This window comes from Ahaetulla prasina, chromosome 1 (assembly GCF_028640845.1).
Source record: "Ahaetulla prasina isolate Xishuangbanna chromosome 1, ASM2864084v1, whole genome shotgun sequence".
NCBI lineage: Eukaryota > Metazoa > Chordata > Lepidosauria > Squamata > Colubridae > Ahaetulla > Ahaetulla prasina.
In genome coordinates this window covers 110,642,812-110,660,358 of record NC_080539.1, presented here as the reverse complement: position 1 = coordinate 110,660,358, position 17,547 = coordinate 110,642,812, and the positions used below count along the sequence as shown (strand labels likewise).

Below are 17,547 nucleotides of genomic sequence, written 5' to 3'. Positions count from 1 at the left end.
AATGCTTGAACAGGTCAGAAAAACGAATATGAAGGAATAGTAATGCTAAGGTTCAAAGTTTTTTTGTTTTGTTTTAAATCTAAATTTTGATTTTGTTTCCTAATCTGCTATGGGTAAAGAATAATATCCATATTCATAGTCCAATTAACTGGGACATATATTTTTTTCAATTTAATTTTTATATAGATTACTGTATTCACACCCTTCAAGCTTTCTGGCTTTAACTAACACTGCTCTGAATGCAATGCAAATTCACAAGGAAATAAAAAGACATAAGATGCATATATTAGGTAATAATGAGCACAAAAATGTGTTTATTGGAATAAATATGCACATAAACACATAATATTATGAGAAATTGGTTGGAGAAATACAAATATCAGGAAAGGTATGCAGAAACATGCATGCAATAATAGAAACCCAAACAAAAAGCCCAAGAATTTTAATACAAATTTGGGGATGAATTATTTGAACTTTTTAGGAAGCATCCAGACTGACAGGGAGGAAGGCTATTCCCAGAAAAGAACTGCCAGACTGGGGAGATTCTTGTATTATAGTCAGACTATAATAAAGTAGTTAGCTCAAGCTTTGCACATGTGGGCCTGGTTGTTCCTGCCTGACAAAACTTTAAAAAACTGAAAAACCCAGAGAGAGAGATGGGGAGAGAGAGAGACAGAGAGAGGGTGAGGGAGAGGGAGAGGGAGGGAGGGAGAGAGACAGGGAGGGATGGAGGGAGAGAGACAGGGAGGGAGAGAGGGAGAGGGAGAGGGAGAGACAGGGAGGGAGAGAGAGAGACTTGAAAATTAAAGATGATGCATAAATGTTCTTAACTTAGATATGTTAAAATTTTGTATAGTATTTCAAATGAATAGGAAGAGGTTTTTTAAAAAATTGATGAGTGCTGTCATTTTAGTTACATGCATTCCTTTTTACTCAAGAGATAATCCTAATAATTTCTAAGAAATAAATCAGATTAGGGGACCTAACAATAAATAAAATTTAAAATATAGTGTTTTTTCACAGCATGGAGGTGAATAGGAAGACTTTCATTTCCCTCTCCTTCTAAAAAGAAAAGGGGGTGGGGGGCTCAAATTGAAAACAGCTCAAACTGAAGATTTGTATGAAATTTTCAAAATTCTGTAAAAGATGCATTCTAAAAGCTAATAATATCTGTATTGTCTACCATTTCCCCGTGTGAATCCTGATGTTTTCAAAATGCCACCATCTGTGCTTAAAATAAAAGCATCAGCAGACTTGGGAGAGTGTCAACGTTTGAAGACGAAAAAGAAAAACCCCCCAATGTGGAATGGAATTTCAAAGGGCTGGGAAGTTTAAGTGAAGTTGAAAACAGCTCATTTAGGATTGACTCTCCATTCTACTCACCAAAAGCTGGTTGGCTGACTACAAAAATGAGGAAATGAACATTAGAGCCTTTGAATTGGAATATTTTTAAAAAGAGAATGGTTGGCTGGAACCACAAGCAAGAACTAAATCACTTGGCAGAGAAAGCAATGAAAAAATGGAATGTGTTGGGTGGAAGTGGACAAGTAAAAATATCCATCTAAGAGAGAAGGAAAGAAGTCCAGATTGAGTCTAAAGCTGATAACCAAATGTTAAATGTGCCCTACCTGTATGTTTCCTATTGCATGCAACTAGCATGTGGTTTTTTTTTTTAATGAGCTAGATACATTTTTAGAATTTATAAGAACTCTTACCCTCAGGGATTCCTCTTGGAGACTGGCACCAGAGTGAAACAAAGTAACTTAAGTCTTTTTAAAATCATGTTTTGGATTTTATCCCCTTGTCATATATGTTTCTTTTAACCTGAAATTTCCGAACCTTTCTACCTTTGTGGGCCAGTGGGTGGGGGAGGGAGAGGTGATGGTTCCGCATGAGGTAGAAAGGGAGCACAAGCGCTCACCCACTTCTTGCGCGCACACTCGCCCATCACTTCCGCAGCCTAGTTCTGATTGGCTCATGGTAGTTGGCCGTGGCTGGCGGGGTGGGTTGGGGACTCCTATTTTAACCCACCTGATAACAGCCATGAAACTGGTACATGAGAAATAAATGGATGGATTCAAAAAAAGAAATATACATTCCAGAAACAAACATCTCACAGAAGAGCCAGCAAAATGATTGGCTGGCTGGCTGATGATGTCAAAAGCATTCAGAGAGGTCAATCCTCCCCATGCCTCCATTTTTTCCTCATTCAATGCATGTATTGTAGAAAGAGATATAAATTGCATATAACTCAAAATCTATGTTCCCCAAATTCTGCCTACCTCCGTCCCTTTCTCATTCCAATTCCTGACAAATTTTCTGCTTAGATTTAAGAATGTGAAGATGTGAAGATCACTAGATGGGGCCTAATAGTCACTATTCCTTCCCTTAGACAAAGTTAAGAGATTTCACATCTTTCTTATGCTGGAAATGCTTTTATAGTGAAATTTGTTCCTAAAATAATTATTAGTCAAAAAAAGTAGACATCAGTAGATCCAAGACATCCCTCCCCCCTCCTCCTCATAATTATGGATGAATTCTTTCTAAAAAGGGGAATCTGAATTCCTTCCTGCACTTCAGCATTTCTTGGTGACCTCCTCCTGATATTGTTTACCTTCATGATCGATTTTTTCTCTGACTGCCAGGGCAGTCTCCTTTTTTTCCTTGGCTTTTGGTGATGTAACTTCCGCTGCTTTGATTTCCTTGGTCTTTAGTTTTTCAGGTGCCTTGGCCTCGGGTTTTTTTTCTTTCACATCTTTTTTTATCTTTTCTTCAACTTGGATGCTCTTTTTATCTGCATGCAACATAAATGTTTTAGGTTCAAAAGTCACTTTTTCACAAATCCCTGCCATATGGCATTCAAAATATCTTCAGTACAGCTTATGAAGTTTTAAAAAACCACAGTGTCATTATTAACCATAAGTGGAAACCATAAGTGGAAAACTATTTTAAGCACACTGTTTAAACAGGACCTAATTCAAGAGAATAATGCCTAGGTTTTTTTTTATACTTGCACTAGGACATGCTTGTATTTAATGAAATATTGTTTATCTAGTTGTCTGAGTAAAACAAAACAATAGCATGACAATAGCAAAATAGTAACACATCCAAACAAATCTTAGAAGTCTTAATATTTAACAACAACAATTAATCTTTTAAATTAGATTTAAATTCTGCACAATAGAAGAATAAAGTAACGTTTAGACAAGGATTTTCCAACTTGGCCATATCCAGATATGTAAACTTCAACTCACAGAATACACAGTTATTGCTGAAAATTTGGAGAGTTAAATTCCATATCTGATGTGATTCATACTGATGTTTAAATCCTGCTGGCTTTATCATTATTTTACTAGTAGCCTCCTGCAGTGATTTGGCCTCTGCATTCTTGCTATATAATTAAAGAAATTAAGGAAGTTCACTCCTGAATATTATTAATAACTAAAGAAATACCTTTTGTGATGACTTTTTTTTCCATCCTTTCTTGCTGTTCAGTTTTCATTTTTTCTGTTACTAAAATGAGAAAATTATCTTATTTTACCATTCAATTTATAAAACACAAATATTAATTTATTCATTTAAGAAAAAGTAATTGATGTGAACTGAGAATCCTGTACTCCATATGGAATGCTATTGTGGATTTAATTCAAAGCGTTAAATAGCAAAATTTTATGTAATCCTCACTAAAGATATTAACATTACTTTACTAGCACTTTCTATAATATGGAGAAGTGTACTAAGATACATGATCCTTAATTCCTTTGAAAAGGTTTTTTTTTACAGGTAATTTTGTTGTTTAATTCCATTATCCTTTAAAATGCAGAATGAGATGCAGAACACTTATGTAATCACATCAGTCATCTGCCACCTAACAATATAGATAGCTCAAGACACACTTGTTTTAATGGGTTTTCAATGGCAGGCATAAATGTATGTAATTGTTTTATGATGATTTACAGATCATTTTCCTGGTATGTTTGGTGCAAATTACAAACTGTGGAGTAATATAGTAATTTGATACAACAGACAATCACACTATTTCCATAATCTTCGTATACACAAATCATTTGCAAGTGCTCCATTTTTAAAAGAAAACTTATCTATAAGAATGATCTGAGTTCCCAGAGCTATAGAATGATGTAACAAACATAAAGGTACAGTTCTCCTGAAAACTATTCCCATCAATTCAGAGAGACAAAGAAGAGAAGAACTGAGATCATCAACATCACCTCAATTTTTTTTCCTAGTTGACTAAAGAACATGTATTTGCAAAATAAATATAAACTGTATTTGTATTATATTTTATACTGAAGCAGAAAAGACCAAGGGAGCATAACATTATGGAACTGTTATTCCAGCTGTGGAAAAGCAAAAGCTTGTTTTAAATGAGAGAGAATAGATGAGTCTCAAGACTACCTTCTTCATCTCAGGAACAAAATATAACCTGAGGCTGGATTTTTCAGGGCATTCTCCATACTCCCTTTATTATAAAGCACTTGCTTTCAAAAGTGGTATTCAGCAGGTTCTGACCAGTTCTGAAAAACCGGTAGCGGAAATTTTGAGTAGTTCGGAGAACTAGTAAATACCACTTCTGGCTGGCCCCCATCTATTCTCTGCCTCCCAAGTCCCAGCTGATCGGGAGGAAATGGGGATTTTGCAGTAATCTTTCCCTGGAGTGGGGAGGGAATGGAGATTTTACAGTATCCTTCCCCTGCCATGCCCAACAAGCCACGCCCACCAAAACATGCCACACCCACCAAGCCACACGCACAGAACCGGTAATAAAAAAAATTGAATCCCACCACTGCTTGATCTCTACTCTTTCATATGCAGTGGGGAAGAAAAACATTTGCATTAATGAGTTTACATCACTAAATAAAGATGCAGGAGTGTCTGTTACAGTCTAATCATGATTAAGCCAAATTAACAGAATATAGAGGTACGGTTAATAAAGTAATTTTTGGCCCTTGGAGAATTGTAGTAGTGAAGATGAGAAATTTGCTACCTGAATATGGAGAAGCAGATCACAGTAATGATCTGCTTCTCCATTTCACAATGAGTGGAGTAATTTTCAAGTTCTAACCTTTGTCAGAGAAGGAGATCCCTTGCAGAGCTTATTTTAACACCGTTTATCCTGAGCTGTCTTTGAAGGCAATTCGGAGACCACAACCTGCACACAATTTATTTATGTATTAAATTTATATGCTGCCCCTATCACTCTGCAAAGCCATTCTGGAAAGCTTACAAATAAAATTGGTGCCACAATAGCACTTAGGCTTACATACCGCTTCATAATGAGTTTTATAGCTCTCTCTAAGCGGTTTACAGAGTCAGCATATTGCCCCCAACAATCTGGATCCTCATTTTAGCAACCTTGGAAGGATAGAAGGCTGAGTGACCTTGACCTGGTGGGAATCGAACTGCTGGCACTAAACAGAATTAGCCTGCAACACTGTATTTTAACTACTGTGCCACATGGCCTCTCCGCTAATGTTTCAATGAATCACTAAAAAAAAAAAACAAGCCTATTCAGCCACAGTAAAGCAATGCCAAAGTCAGAAACAATTGTTTAGGGCTTCTGAGTTTAATTCAAAATGTTGGGACTTATTTTTTAAGCATTTTCCAATATACAACCAATATCAAAATCATCTCTCTTGATAATAGTTCCATTATCACCAGTGTACACCAGAACAGCTCCAACTGTGAATAGCGTTACAAGTGCTCTTCGTAACAGAACAGACATAAAATTTCAAGAGCAATGTTTTTAATGCAGTTTCCTTTAGGATGTGGCCTGCTTAAATCAGATAAATTTATTTTTCTTCCTCAGTCAGGCCTTAGGAAATATTCCATTTATATTGGGGAAGTTAGACACCTATTGGTTTATTTCCTGGTGGAGCCTGAGGCTCTAGTTCCTGATATAGCAAACCTAATTTTACCTTTGCAAACTGCAGAAAACATATAATTTATATAATTTGCATTACGTCACCATTATGCAAATGACAGAATTTGTGTCATTTGCATCATTTCTGTGCAAGTCATTATTTATAAAGAATAACCCCGCAATGCCTTACTGGCATTCCTAAATATCCTTCCCCACATTTTACTTTGTTAAAATGAGGATTCAATCAAATGATTGCTGTCATTCGTGTTTAAGTTGGAGTTTTATTTCGTTTTATTTTGTTTTAAGAGAAGTGGCACTCTCTAAATCACAAAAATCAGGGAAAAGATCATAAATATACCATAAAATGCCACTTTATGTTATCTACTAAGAAACCATTTCCATTAAGTTCAATAGGATTACTGCAATCTTGCATCCACGTTCTTTGGAATAAGCCCTACTGAATTCAGTGAAAATTACTTTTGAGTAGACATGTGAAAAATATCCAATTTAACTGGAATATGAGGTAGAGTTAACACTTTTATAGTAAGCACCTAAATATAAAAACTTTAAGGGTAGGTTTTATCCTATCCTTGTACATATATGAAGAGTGAAGAAAATGAAACCAATGAGAAGCCTATAGATTTCTCTGTACTTTATCCCAAAGTTTATTTAAAAATACAATGCCAATAAAAAGAATTGCAAACTTCCTCCCTTAGAACTTTTACCCTACAAGGTCTGTGGCAATTTAATGAACAGCTTATACCAGCATCTTTTTTTTCCCCCTAGCTGTAAAATAAGCTGTCAGTGAGAGAACTTAGTAATAGAGGAATAAAAAAGTTGATGTGGTAAATAATAGAGCACAAAGTGCGCCTCTATTTTTAGATGTGATGAGATTCACATACAAAGCAATATAAACAACCTCCGAAATAGCCTGAGTCTCACTTAACAAAAAGTGATACACAGGTAAAATGTTTATTATAAACCTTTCTCTTCCACTAATTTTGGAGAAAACCACCAGCAGCATCACCACCTCTGAAAATACCAATTGGTTGGTCTAAGGCAGGGCTGTCAAACTCGTGGCCTCCACCCACACCCGATTTAGCGAAGGGGGAAAAAGTTGCAATACGTCACATGACATCACCGTGACAATGCGAGTTGGACACCCCTGGTCTAGTGGTTAAGACACTAAGCTAGAAAGGGGTGACTGTTGAGTTCTAGTCCTGCCTTAGCCATGAAAACCGGCTGGGTAACCTTGGGCCAGTCACGCTCTCTCAGCCCAACTCACCTCACAGGATTGTTATCGTGGGAACAATAGGAAAGTATGTTGGCTATGTTCATCATCATGAGTTATTTATAAAAATAATAAAGGTAGGATACAAATAGGCAAATGTCTTGCCTCTGACTGCAATGAGGCACCCACCCAGGAAAAATTGTGCACAATAGTTTTGTCATATGCTAAAGTTTCACAGGCAATCCGGTGATAAAAAAACCAAATATGGGCAATGAAAGAATACCTGCTCTTTGAAAGTTAAACCATTCCTACAGTATTTCATCAGAGTTCATCCATTCAAGTTCTTGGAGAAGAAAATCCAAAATAAAAAGCTCAAGAAGGGATCTACCCCTGGACGGACATTGTTAGATTCAGGCAATAACGAGGCAGGAGACCAGGATAGTGACAACAGCTCTTTACTATATGGTGAACCCTGTTATGTATTCTTGTATGTACCTTTAAATATTTGGGCGGGAAATCAGCACGTTGCTGATTGGACGAAGCCGCCAGTAGAACTGTATAAAAGGAGTGGTTTTTCCCCCAGCCTGTTGCTGGGTTCACCCTATATTAAAGAGCTGTTGTCACTACCCTGGTCTCCAGCCTCGTTACTTCCAGAACCTAACACTGGCGACGAAGGTGGGATATCGAGGCTAAGGAAAACCAGAACCGAGCTGAAGCACGAGAGACCCGAACCCAGCAAACACAGGGCAGAAAAGCGGAGATGGCCAGCTACACTCCGCCCGCACCGTTTGACCCGGCTAAAGAGAAATGGGGAACGTATATGACCCGTTTCGAAAGCTTTCTAGAAGCCAACGAACTGCAAGGAGTTCCAGATAACCGCAAAAGGGCTTATTTCTTAAGCCACTGTGGTCCGGAGGTCATTGATATCGCGGAAGCCCTGGCAGAGCCAACGCCGTTACAATCGGTGTCGTGGCCAACTCTACAGACCTTACTAAAAAACCACTTGGCGCGCGCCGTCCAAATACGTCGGCGGTTTGAATTCGGAGAGCGAAGGCAGATGGAGGGCGAATCCATCGGTGACTACATGGCCGCCCTAAGGAAAGCGTCCAAGGACTGCGGATACCGCGACCTAGACGAGGTGCTCCTCGAGCAACTCATCCGAGGGGTCAGAGACATCCGCTTGCGGCGACGGCTGCTAGCAAAGAGCAACCTAACGCTGGCCAACGCTCTGGACGAAGCCAGAGCACATGAAATGTCCACCCAAGCGGCGGAGACACTGCAAAAGCCTCTCCCACCAAAGGCGAGCGCGAAGCCAACTCCAGTGCACCAGGAGGAGGTTCAGACCGAATCCGATGGTGAAGATGAGGAAGGGGTCTGCCGAACCGAGAAACGCGACAAAGGGGACCGAGACGAATGCGGAAGCTGCGGTGGTCAACACCAGCGCCAACGCTGCAAGTTTAAGGACGCGACATGTCGGCGGTGCGGGAAGAAAGGGCACCTAGCTCAAGTTTGTCGAGCGGCCCAACCTTCCCGCCGAAAATTCAAATCGGCCAATCAGAGCGCGGAATCGGCAAGGCGACCCGCGATTGGCTCAAACAAAAAAGGCGCGGAGTCAAACCAAACGACTGTGGTCATAGGCCACGCCTCGACCCGAGTGGAGAAGAAGATCTTCACCAAACCAAAAATAGAGGGAGTACGGTGCCGGCTCGAAGTAGACACGGGATCAGCGATCACCATCATGTCCTGGGACACTTTGGCAAAGTCACTGCCGTCAGTCGCGAAGCGCCACCTGCAAGCACAACGGCTACGAGTCCACGACTACCAAGGGAATCGCATCCCTGTTCGAGGGACCACCTCCGTCCGAGTCGAGTACGGACCACACAAGAAGACCCTGCCCATCACGATCGTCGAAGGGACCCTGCCCAGTCTGTTGGGGCTAGACTGGTTTCGTGCCCTGGGCATGGGAGTGACTGGCATCTACCTAAGTGACTGTAACCTGAAAGACATTCTCTTTAACGAGTTCGAAGATGTCTTCAAGAACTGCCTGGGCAAGTACAAGGGGACCCCTATTTCCTTTAACTTAGACCCCCAGGTAGCTCCCATTAGGCTTAAGGCGAGGAGAGTCCCTTTTGCCCTAAAACCAAAAATTGACAAGGAGCTAGATAAGCTCATAAATCAGGGGATTTTGGTGCCAGTCGATCACGCAAAGTGGGAGACGCCAATCGTCACCCCAATAAAACCAGACGGGTCAATTAGAATTTGCGCTGACTACAAGGCGACGCTTAACAAAGCCTTACAGAAAAGCGCTTACCCGGTTCCCGTGGTGCAACATTTGCTGCACTCTTTGGGGCGAGGGCAAGTCTTTGCAAAGTTAGACTTGGCTCAAGCCTACCAACAACTGCCGTGAGCGCCCGCACAGCCGAAGCCCAAACGATTGTAACGCACAGGGGGCCTTCAAGTGTACCGATTGCAATTTGGGGTGAGTGTGGCACCAGGGCTGTTCCAAAACCTAATGGAACGACTTCTGCAAGGGCTCCCAGGGGTAGTTCCCTACTTCGATGATGTCTTGATTTCAGGGGAAAACGTAGAGGAATTGGGGGAGCGGTTGAGAAAGGTTTTGGGCATTTTCCGGACAGCCGGATTAAAAGTCAAGGTAAACAAATGCCAGATAGGGGTCGAATCCGTCGAATTCTTGGGCTACCGGATAGACAAGAAAGGAATTCACCCCACTGAGAGCAAGGTCAAGGCAATTAGAAAGGCTCCAGCGCCCAAAAACAAAGCAGAGCTACAGGCATTCCTGGGGCTAGTGAATTTTTACGCGGTTTTTTTAAAAAACAAAGCGACCGTTGCTGAACCGCTGCATAGGCTTTTAGGAAAAAATACTGTTTGGTCTTGGGGAAAGTCGGAAAATAGGGCTTTCGAAGCAGTAAAAAACCTGCTCTCGAGTGACAGCCTGCTCATCCAATATCATAACACTTTGCCCCTAGTGCTGGTTTGCGATGCCTCCCCTTACGGGGTGGGGGCTGTACTCAGCCATAGACTTCCAAACGGCACAGAAGCCCCTATAGCTTTTTACTCTAGAACGATGTCCTCCCCAGAGAGGAACTACAGCCAATTAGATAAAGAAGCACTAGCCATTGTGTCAGGGGTGAAAAAATTCCACGAATATGTTTTTGGGCGGGATTTTGAAATCGTGACTGACCACAGACCGCTACTAGGGATACTGGCTGGCGACCGCCCAACGCCTGTGGCACTTTCGCCACGCTTGACCCGATGGACTATTTTCTTAGCCGCTTATTCGTACAAGCTGCAGCATCGACCAGGAAAAGAAGTGGGGCATGCAGACGCGTTAAGCAGATGCCCACTACCAGGGGCCATCGAAGACCCTACGCCGGGGACGCCCGTCCTGCTTATTGACTCTTTGGACTCTGGCCCAGTCACATCTAAGGAAGTGGCTCGGGCATCATACCGGGACATTATGTTAAGGACTGTACTCGGTTGGGTACAAAGAGGGTGGCCCGCTGCGCCGGGCGAACGCTTTAAGGAATTTGTTAAAAAACGGGATGAACTCTCGGCTCAAGGGGGGTGCCTGTTATGGGGTGATCATGTGGTAATCCCCGATAAATTAAGGGGAAAGGTACTGGACCTCCTCCACGAGGGCCACCCAGGGATCGTCAGGATGAAGGGGCTAGCGAGAAGCTATGTGTGGTGGCCACTCATGGACTCAGAGATTGCTGAGAGGGTGGGGAAATGCCAGGCTTGCCAAGAGTCCAGACCCCTACCCCCAACGGCCCCAGTCAGGGAATGGGAAAAACCCCAAGGGCCCTGGTCAAGAATCCACATTGATTTTGCTGGCCCTTTCCATGGCCAAACTTTCCTAGTGGTTGTCGACGCATTCTCTAAATGGTTGGAGATCATACTCATGAAATCCACTACGGCCGAGGCAGTAATCGCAGCCCTGCGCCACTTATTCGCAACCCACGGGTTGCCTGACACTCTGGTGTCCGACAATGGGCCGCAATTCACGGCAGCCCAGTTCGAAGAATACTTGGCAGAGGAGGGCATCCGACATGCCCTCTCTGCGCCTTTCCACCCTGCGTCGAATGGCCTTGCAGAGCGTTCCGTCCGGAGCGCTAAGGAGGCATTGTCCAGGCTCAAGCCAGGGGACTGGCAAACAAAGATAGATTTCTTTCTGGCCGTTCAGCACAGAACCCCAAGCACTGCTACAGGCAGAAGCCCAGCCGAATTATTGATGGGACGGAAACTTCGGTGCCCACTTGACCGGTTGAGTCCCCATTACACACCAGAGGGTTACAAGGGGGAAATAGACAAAACAAGGGAAATGGGCATAGGCGACCGAGTGTGGGCCCGCAACTACGGGGACGGCCCAAGTTGGCAAATAATAAAAGCAACCGGCCCAAAGTCATACTTGGTCGAATTACAAGACAACCGAGTATGGAGGCGCCACATAGATCAGATAAGGAGACGAATAACTGAACAAACTAAGCCACAGGAAATAAATTATGACCCCTCCTTATTTGAACCCACAGCTGACCATGACCCGGGGGAGGCACAAGACTTAGCTGAGGTCCCGGAGGTCCAGCGACGCCATCAGGTTCCCGAGGGAAACGACAGGGAAAATTACAAAAGTAATCCAGGTCCGGATGGCCAAGAAAAAGAGTCTGCAAATAATCCAGGGCCCGATGGCCTAGAGAAAGAGCTGGGAGGAGCAAACAGCCCCTCTGACCAGCTCAAAACACCACCCAGGACTGAACCGCGCAGGTCTGAAAGAACTAGGAGACGCCCAGGTTATTTGCGTGACTACGTCGAAAAATAACATGTAAATAATAGCAAAGTGTTTTCTGGGAGGGGAGGAGTGTTATGTATTCTTGTATGTACCTTTAAATATTTGGGCGGGAAATCAGCACGTTGCTGATTGGACGAAGCCGCCAGTAGAACTGTATAAAAGGAGTGGTTTTTCCCCCAGCCTGTTGCTGGGTTCACCCTATATTAAAGAGCTGTTGTCACTACCCTGGTCTCCAGCCTCGTTACTTCCAGAACCTAACAAACCCAGCAACCAGTGCCCGGGAAAACCTCTCCTTATATACAGTTTAGCCGGTGGCTTCAACCAATCAGCAACGTGCTTTTTTCCCGCCAAAACTTTTAAAGATACATTACACTCCTTCCCTCCCAGAAAACACTTTACCTAATATTTACATAAAATTTACATCTTATTTTTCGACGTAATCACGCAAGTAGACTGGGCGTCTCCTGACTCTTTCAGACCTGCGCAATTCATTCTCTGGGAGTGAGTCGAGCTGACCGGAGGGACTGTTTGTTCCTCTCAGCTCCTCCTCTAGGCCATCCGGCCCTGGATTATTTGCAGAGTCTTCCCTGCTGTCTTCAGGATGAACCAGTTGGCGTCGCTGGACCTCCCGGCACTCAGATAAGTCCCGCGTTAGCCCCGGGTTTGAGTCAGCTGTGGATTCCAACATTGAATAGTCAGGGCATGTTTCGTCTGATTCTGTATTACCTGTTATGCGTTTTCTTATCTGGTCTATGTGGCGCTTCCATACCCGGCCATCCTCCAACTCTATTAGATATGACTTTGGTCCTGTTATTTCTAGGATTGTTCCTGCTAACCAGGTTGGGCCCTCGCTGTAGTTGTGTGCCCACACTAGGTCGCCTGTTGCCATCCCTCTTGTTTTACCGTGTGCCCCTTTGTAACCGTCTGGTGTGTAGTTTGGGTTTAAACGGTCTAGTGGGCACCTAAGCTTCCGACCCATTAATAGCTCGGCCGGGCTGCGGCCAGTTGTGACACAGGGGGTTCTGTGTTGGACTGCTAAATATGTATCAATTTTTGTTTGCCAATCGCCTGGCCTGATTCTGGACAATGCTTCCTTTGCGCTCCGAACGAAACGTTCTGCAAGGCCGTTCGTCGCAGGGTGGAAAGGCGCCAAGAGGACATGTCGGATGCCCTCCTCTGCCAAGTACCCCTCAAACTGGGTTGCCGTGAATTGCGGGCCGTTATCGGAGACTAACGTATCGGGCAACCCGTGGGTTACAAATAGGTGCCGTAGGACTGAAATCACGGCCTCGGCTGTCATGGATTTCATGAGGATGATTTCCAGCCATTTGGAGTAGGCATCGACTACTACCAGAAAGGTTTGGCCGTGGAAGGGGCCGGCAAAATCGATATGGATCCTAGACCAGGGGCCCTGGGGTCTCTCCCATTCCCGAATTGGGGCCGTTGGGGGTAGCGGTCTGGACTCCTGGCAGGCCTGGCATTTCCCTACCCTTTCAGCAATTTCCGAGTCCATTAAGGGCCACCACACATAGCTTCTCGCTAGACCCTTCATTCTCACGATCCCTGGGTGGCCTTCGTGAAGGAGATCCAATACCTTTTTTCTCAATTTCTCTGGGATCACCACTCAATCCCCCATAGCAGGCACCCCTTGAGCCGAGAGTTCCCACGTTTTTACAAACTCTTTAAACCGCCGCGAGCGGGCCAACCTCTTGTACCCAACCAATCACAGTTCTTATTGTAATGTCCTTATCTGAAGCCCGAGCCACCTCTTTGGATGTGACTGGGCCAGAGTCCAAAGAGTCAATTAGCAGAACTGGTATCCCGGAGTGGGGTCTTCGATAGTCTCTGGTAACGGGCATCTGCTCAGGGCGTCTGCATGCCCTAATTCCTTTCCTGGCCGGTGTAGTAATTTGTAGGAATACGCTGCCAGGAAGATAGTCCATCGGGTCAGTCTGGGCGAAAGTGCCACGGGCGTTGGGCGGTCGCCTGCCAACAGACCTAGCAATGGTCTATGGTCCGTGATGATTTCAAAATCACGACCAAATACATATTCATGGAATTTCTTTACTCCTGAAACTATAGCCAAGGCTTCCTTATCAAGCTGGCTATAATTCCTTTCAGTTGATGACATGGTTCGGGAGTAGTATGCAATAGGGGCTTCTGTGCCATTTGGTAACCTGTGGCTGAGCACAGCCCCCACCCCATAGGGAGATGCATCGCAGCTTAACACTAATGGCAGCGTGCCATTGTATTGGATAAGGAGGCTATCACTCGTTAGGAGATTCTTTACCCCTTCGAATGCCCTAGCTTCCGCCTTTCCCCAAGACCATGCAGCCGTCTTTGCTAGTAATTTATGCAGCGGCTCAGCTACTGTTGCCTTATTCCTTAAGAATACTGCATAGAAGTTGACCAGACCTAAGAATGCCTGTAACTCTGTTTTGTTCTTTGGAACCGGGGCCTTCCTGATGGCCCGTACCTTGCTTTCAGTGGGGTGAATCCCTTCCCTGTCTATCCGGTAGCCCAGGAATTCCACAGACTCAACCCCGATCTGGCATTTGTTCAGTTTTACCGTGAGACCGGCAGACCGGAAAATGCCCAAAACTTTTCGCAGCCTTACCCCTAATTCCTCTAGATTTTCAGCGGATACCAGTACATCGTCAAAATATGGTACCACCCCTGGCAGGCCCTGCAACAGCCGCTCCATTAGGTTCTGAAATAACCCTGGAGCCACACTAACCCCAAACTGTAACCGGGTACACTTAAAAGCCCCTCTGTGCGTCACAATTGTCTGCGCTTCGGCTGTGCTGCTATCTACGGGCAGCTGTTGATAGGCTTGGGCCAAGTCTAGCTTGGCAAAAACTTGCCCTTGCCCCATTGAGTGCAGTAAGTGCTGTACCACCGGAACGGGGTAAGCACTCTTTGCAACGCTTTGTTAAGCGTTGCCTTGTAATCAGCGCAAATCCGGACCGACCCGTCCGGTTTGACTGGGGTGACTATAGGGTCTCCCACTTAGCATGGTCAACTGGCACTAGAATTCCTGGTTTACTAGCTTGTCCAGTTCGATCAATCCTGGGCTTTAGGCGACGGGACCCTTCTAGCCTTTAGGCGGATAGGGGCAACTTGGGGATCTAGGTTGAGCGAGATAGGGGTCCCGTGTACTTGCCCAGGCAGTCTCTGGCGTCCCCAAATTCTTTCACGAGTGCGTCTTTGAGGTCGACTTCGTTTCTGAAGATTCCAGTCACTCCCATGCCCAATGCTCGAACCAGTCCAGTCCCAACAAGCTTGGCAGGGTCCCATCGGCGATGGTGATGGGCAGAGTTTTCTTGTATTGTCCATACTCGGCGTGGACGGACGTTACCCTCGGACGGGATGCGATTCCCTGGTAGTCTTGTACCTTTAATTTCTGTGGTTGCAGTTTGCGCTTTGCGATGGCGGGTAAGGCTCTCACGAGTGTCCCAGGACATGATCGTGATTGATGAGCCGGTGTCCACCTCAATCGGCACGGCACCCCTCAATCTTTGCCTTTGTAAAGATTTTTTCTCTAAGCGAGTAGATCGTGACCCACTCTCACGACAGTCTGATTCAACCGCCTTTTTAAACTGACCACTCGCGGGCCGCCGCGTTCCAGCGCTCTGATTGGCCGGTTTGAATTTTTGGCGGGAAGGTTGGGAGCTCGACAGACCTGTGCTAGGTGCCCTTCCTTTCGCATCGCCGACAAGTTGCATCTTTAAATCTGCATTGTTGTCGTTGGTGTTGCCCTCCGCAACTCGCGCAGTCACCCCGGTCGTCTTTCTCCGGCCTCCCCGTGTGGAAGGCTCCTTCCTCCTCCTCACCCTCCCATTCGGCCTGGACCTCTTCCTTGGTGACCGGGGTTGCTTTCGCACCAGCCGTTAGTGCGACCTGCTTTTGTAGGGTTTCCGCCGCTTGGGTAGACATCTCGTGAGCCCTGGCTTCGTCCAAGGTGTTTGCCAGCGTTAGGTTGCTTTTAGACAGCAGCCGCCTCCGCAAACGGATGTCCCTGACCCCGCGGATGAGTTGCTCCAGCAATGCCTCGTCCAAGTCTCGGTACTCGCAATGTTTTGAGGCTTTCCTCAGGGCGGCCATGTATGCGCTGATGGACTCGCCTTCTTGCTGTCTGCGCTCCCCGAATTCGAACCGTTGCACATACTTGGATGGCATTGGTGCAAAATGGGCTTTTAGTAAAGTTTGCAGAGTTTGCCACGGTACCGACTGTACCGGCGTTGGCTCAGCCAGGGATTCTGCGGTGTCAAAAACTTCTGGACCGCAGTGGCTCAGGAAATAGGCTCGTTTCCTGTTGTCTGAAACTCCCTGAAGTTCGTTCGCCTCGAGGAAACACTCGAAACGAGCCATGTATGACCCCCATTTTTCCTTAGCTGGGTCAAATGGCGCTGGCGGTGTGTAGCCAGACATCGCTGCTTTCCGCCCTTGTTTTGCTGGGTTCGCGTCTTCCTGGTGAGTTCAGCTCTTTTCCTGGCGCTCTTAGCCTTGAGATCCCACCCTCGTCGCCAGTGTTAGATTCGGGCAATAACGAGGCAGGAGACCAGGATAGTGACAACAGCTCTTTACTATATGGTGAACCCAGCAACCAGTGCCCGGGAAAACCTCTCCTTATATACAGTTTAGCCGGTGGCTTCAACCAATCAGCAACGTGCTTTTTTCCCGCCAAAACTTTTAAAGATACATTACAGACATCATAAAGAAGATAGCTAGACTCACATACGCTATTTTAATAGCAGTTATATGGGGAAACTCCCTTGTCAACAGAGTTACATGGAAGGGAGCATTCTGCATTCAGTCTCCTCCCTCCTATCAAAAATGTGCTGCTTGTTGAATTATTTCTCAGTCAAGTAAAATCAGTAAAATTACCTTTTGGGGAAGGAGTTGCTTTCTTTTTCTCTTGCTTTGCAGTCTTCTCCTTGGAAGATACTGAAACATTTTTTTTTAAAAAAAGAATATAGTATAAACGCAGTCCCTTTATAGAACAAGAATAGAATATAGAACAATCAACAATAAGAGAAAATTATTATATTTCAGTAACAGACCTTGGAAAATAATAAAGAAACAAAAGGTATATATGTCAGTGAAGTACAGAACTTCTTAGAACCTCTTAGCCATATTACTGCCCATTATATACTTGTCACTAGAATGAAATGCCAATAATTGTATAATACCGTAACATGATATGACACTATACCATATATTTGGGTGAATGGACATACACTATAGATGAAGTGCATTCAAAGTAGACTATAAAAGCAAAATATTTGTGTGTTTTTTTTATTTGGGTTTGTGAGTATATATGTGTCTGTGTCTTCAAGTCAGTGTTGACAGTGTCAACCCTCACATCCTGGACATAAACTGTTTCAACTCCTACCCTCAAAACGATGCTATAGAGCACTGCACACCAGAACAACTAGACACAAGAACAGTTTTTTCCCGAAGGCCATCACTCTGCTAAACAAATAATTCCCTCAACACTGTCAAACTATTTACTAAATCTGCACTACTATTAATCTTCTCATCGTTCCCATCACCAATCTCTTTCCACTTATGACTGTATGACTGTAACTTTGTTGCTGGTAATCCTTATGATTTATACTGATATAT

General features: G+C 44.6%; 1 protein-coding gene across 32 annotated transcripts in view; it reads right to left on the bottom strand.

Moving 5' to 3' along the window:
• Nucleotides 1-17,547, bottom strand: part of TRDN (triadin) — a 259,912-nt gene that overhangs the window by 171,942 nt on the left and 70,423 nt on the right. For all 32 annotated transcript variants that reach the window (XM_058172483.1, XM_058172492.1, XM_058172547.1 and 29 more), the window contains exons 10-12: nucleotides 16,807-16,866; nucleotides 3,454-3,513; nucleotides 2,615-2,794 (exon numbers count right to left, since the gene is read on the bottom strand). In XM_058172483.1, coding sequence (XP_058028466.1) covers nucleotides 2,615-2,794; nucleotides 3,454-3,513; nucleotides 16,807-16,866 — 300 coding nt within the window. The remainder of the gene's footprint in view (nucleotides 1-2,614; nucleotides 2,795-3,453; nucleotides 3,514-16,806; nucleotides 16,867-17,547) is intronic.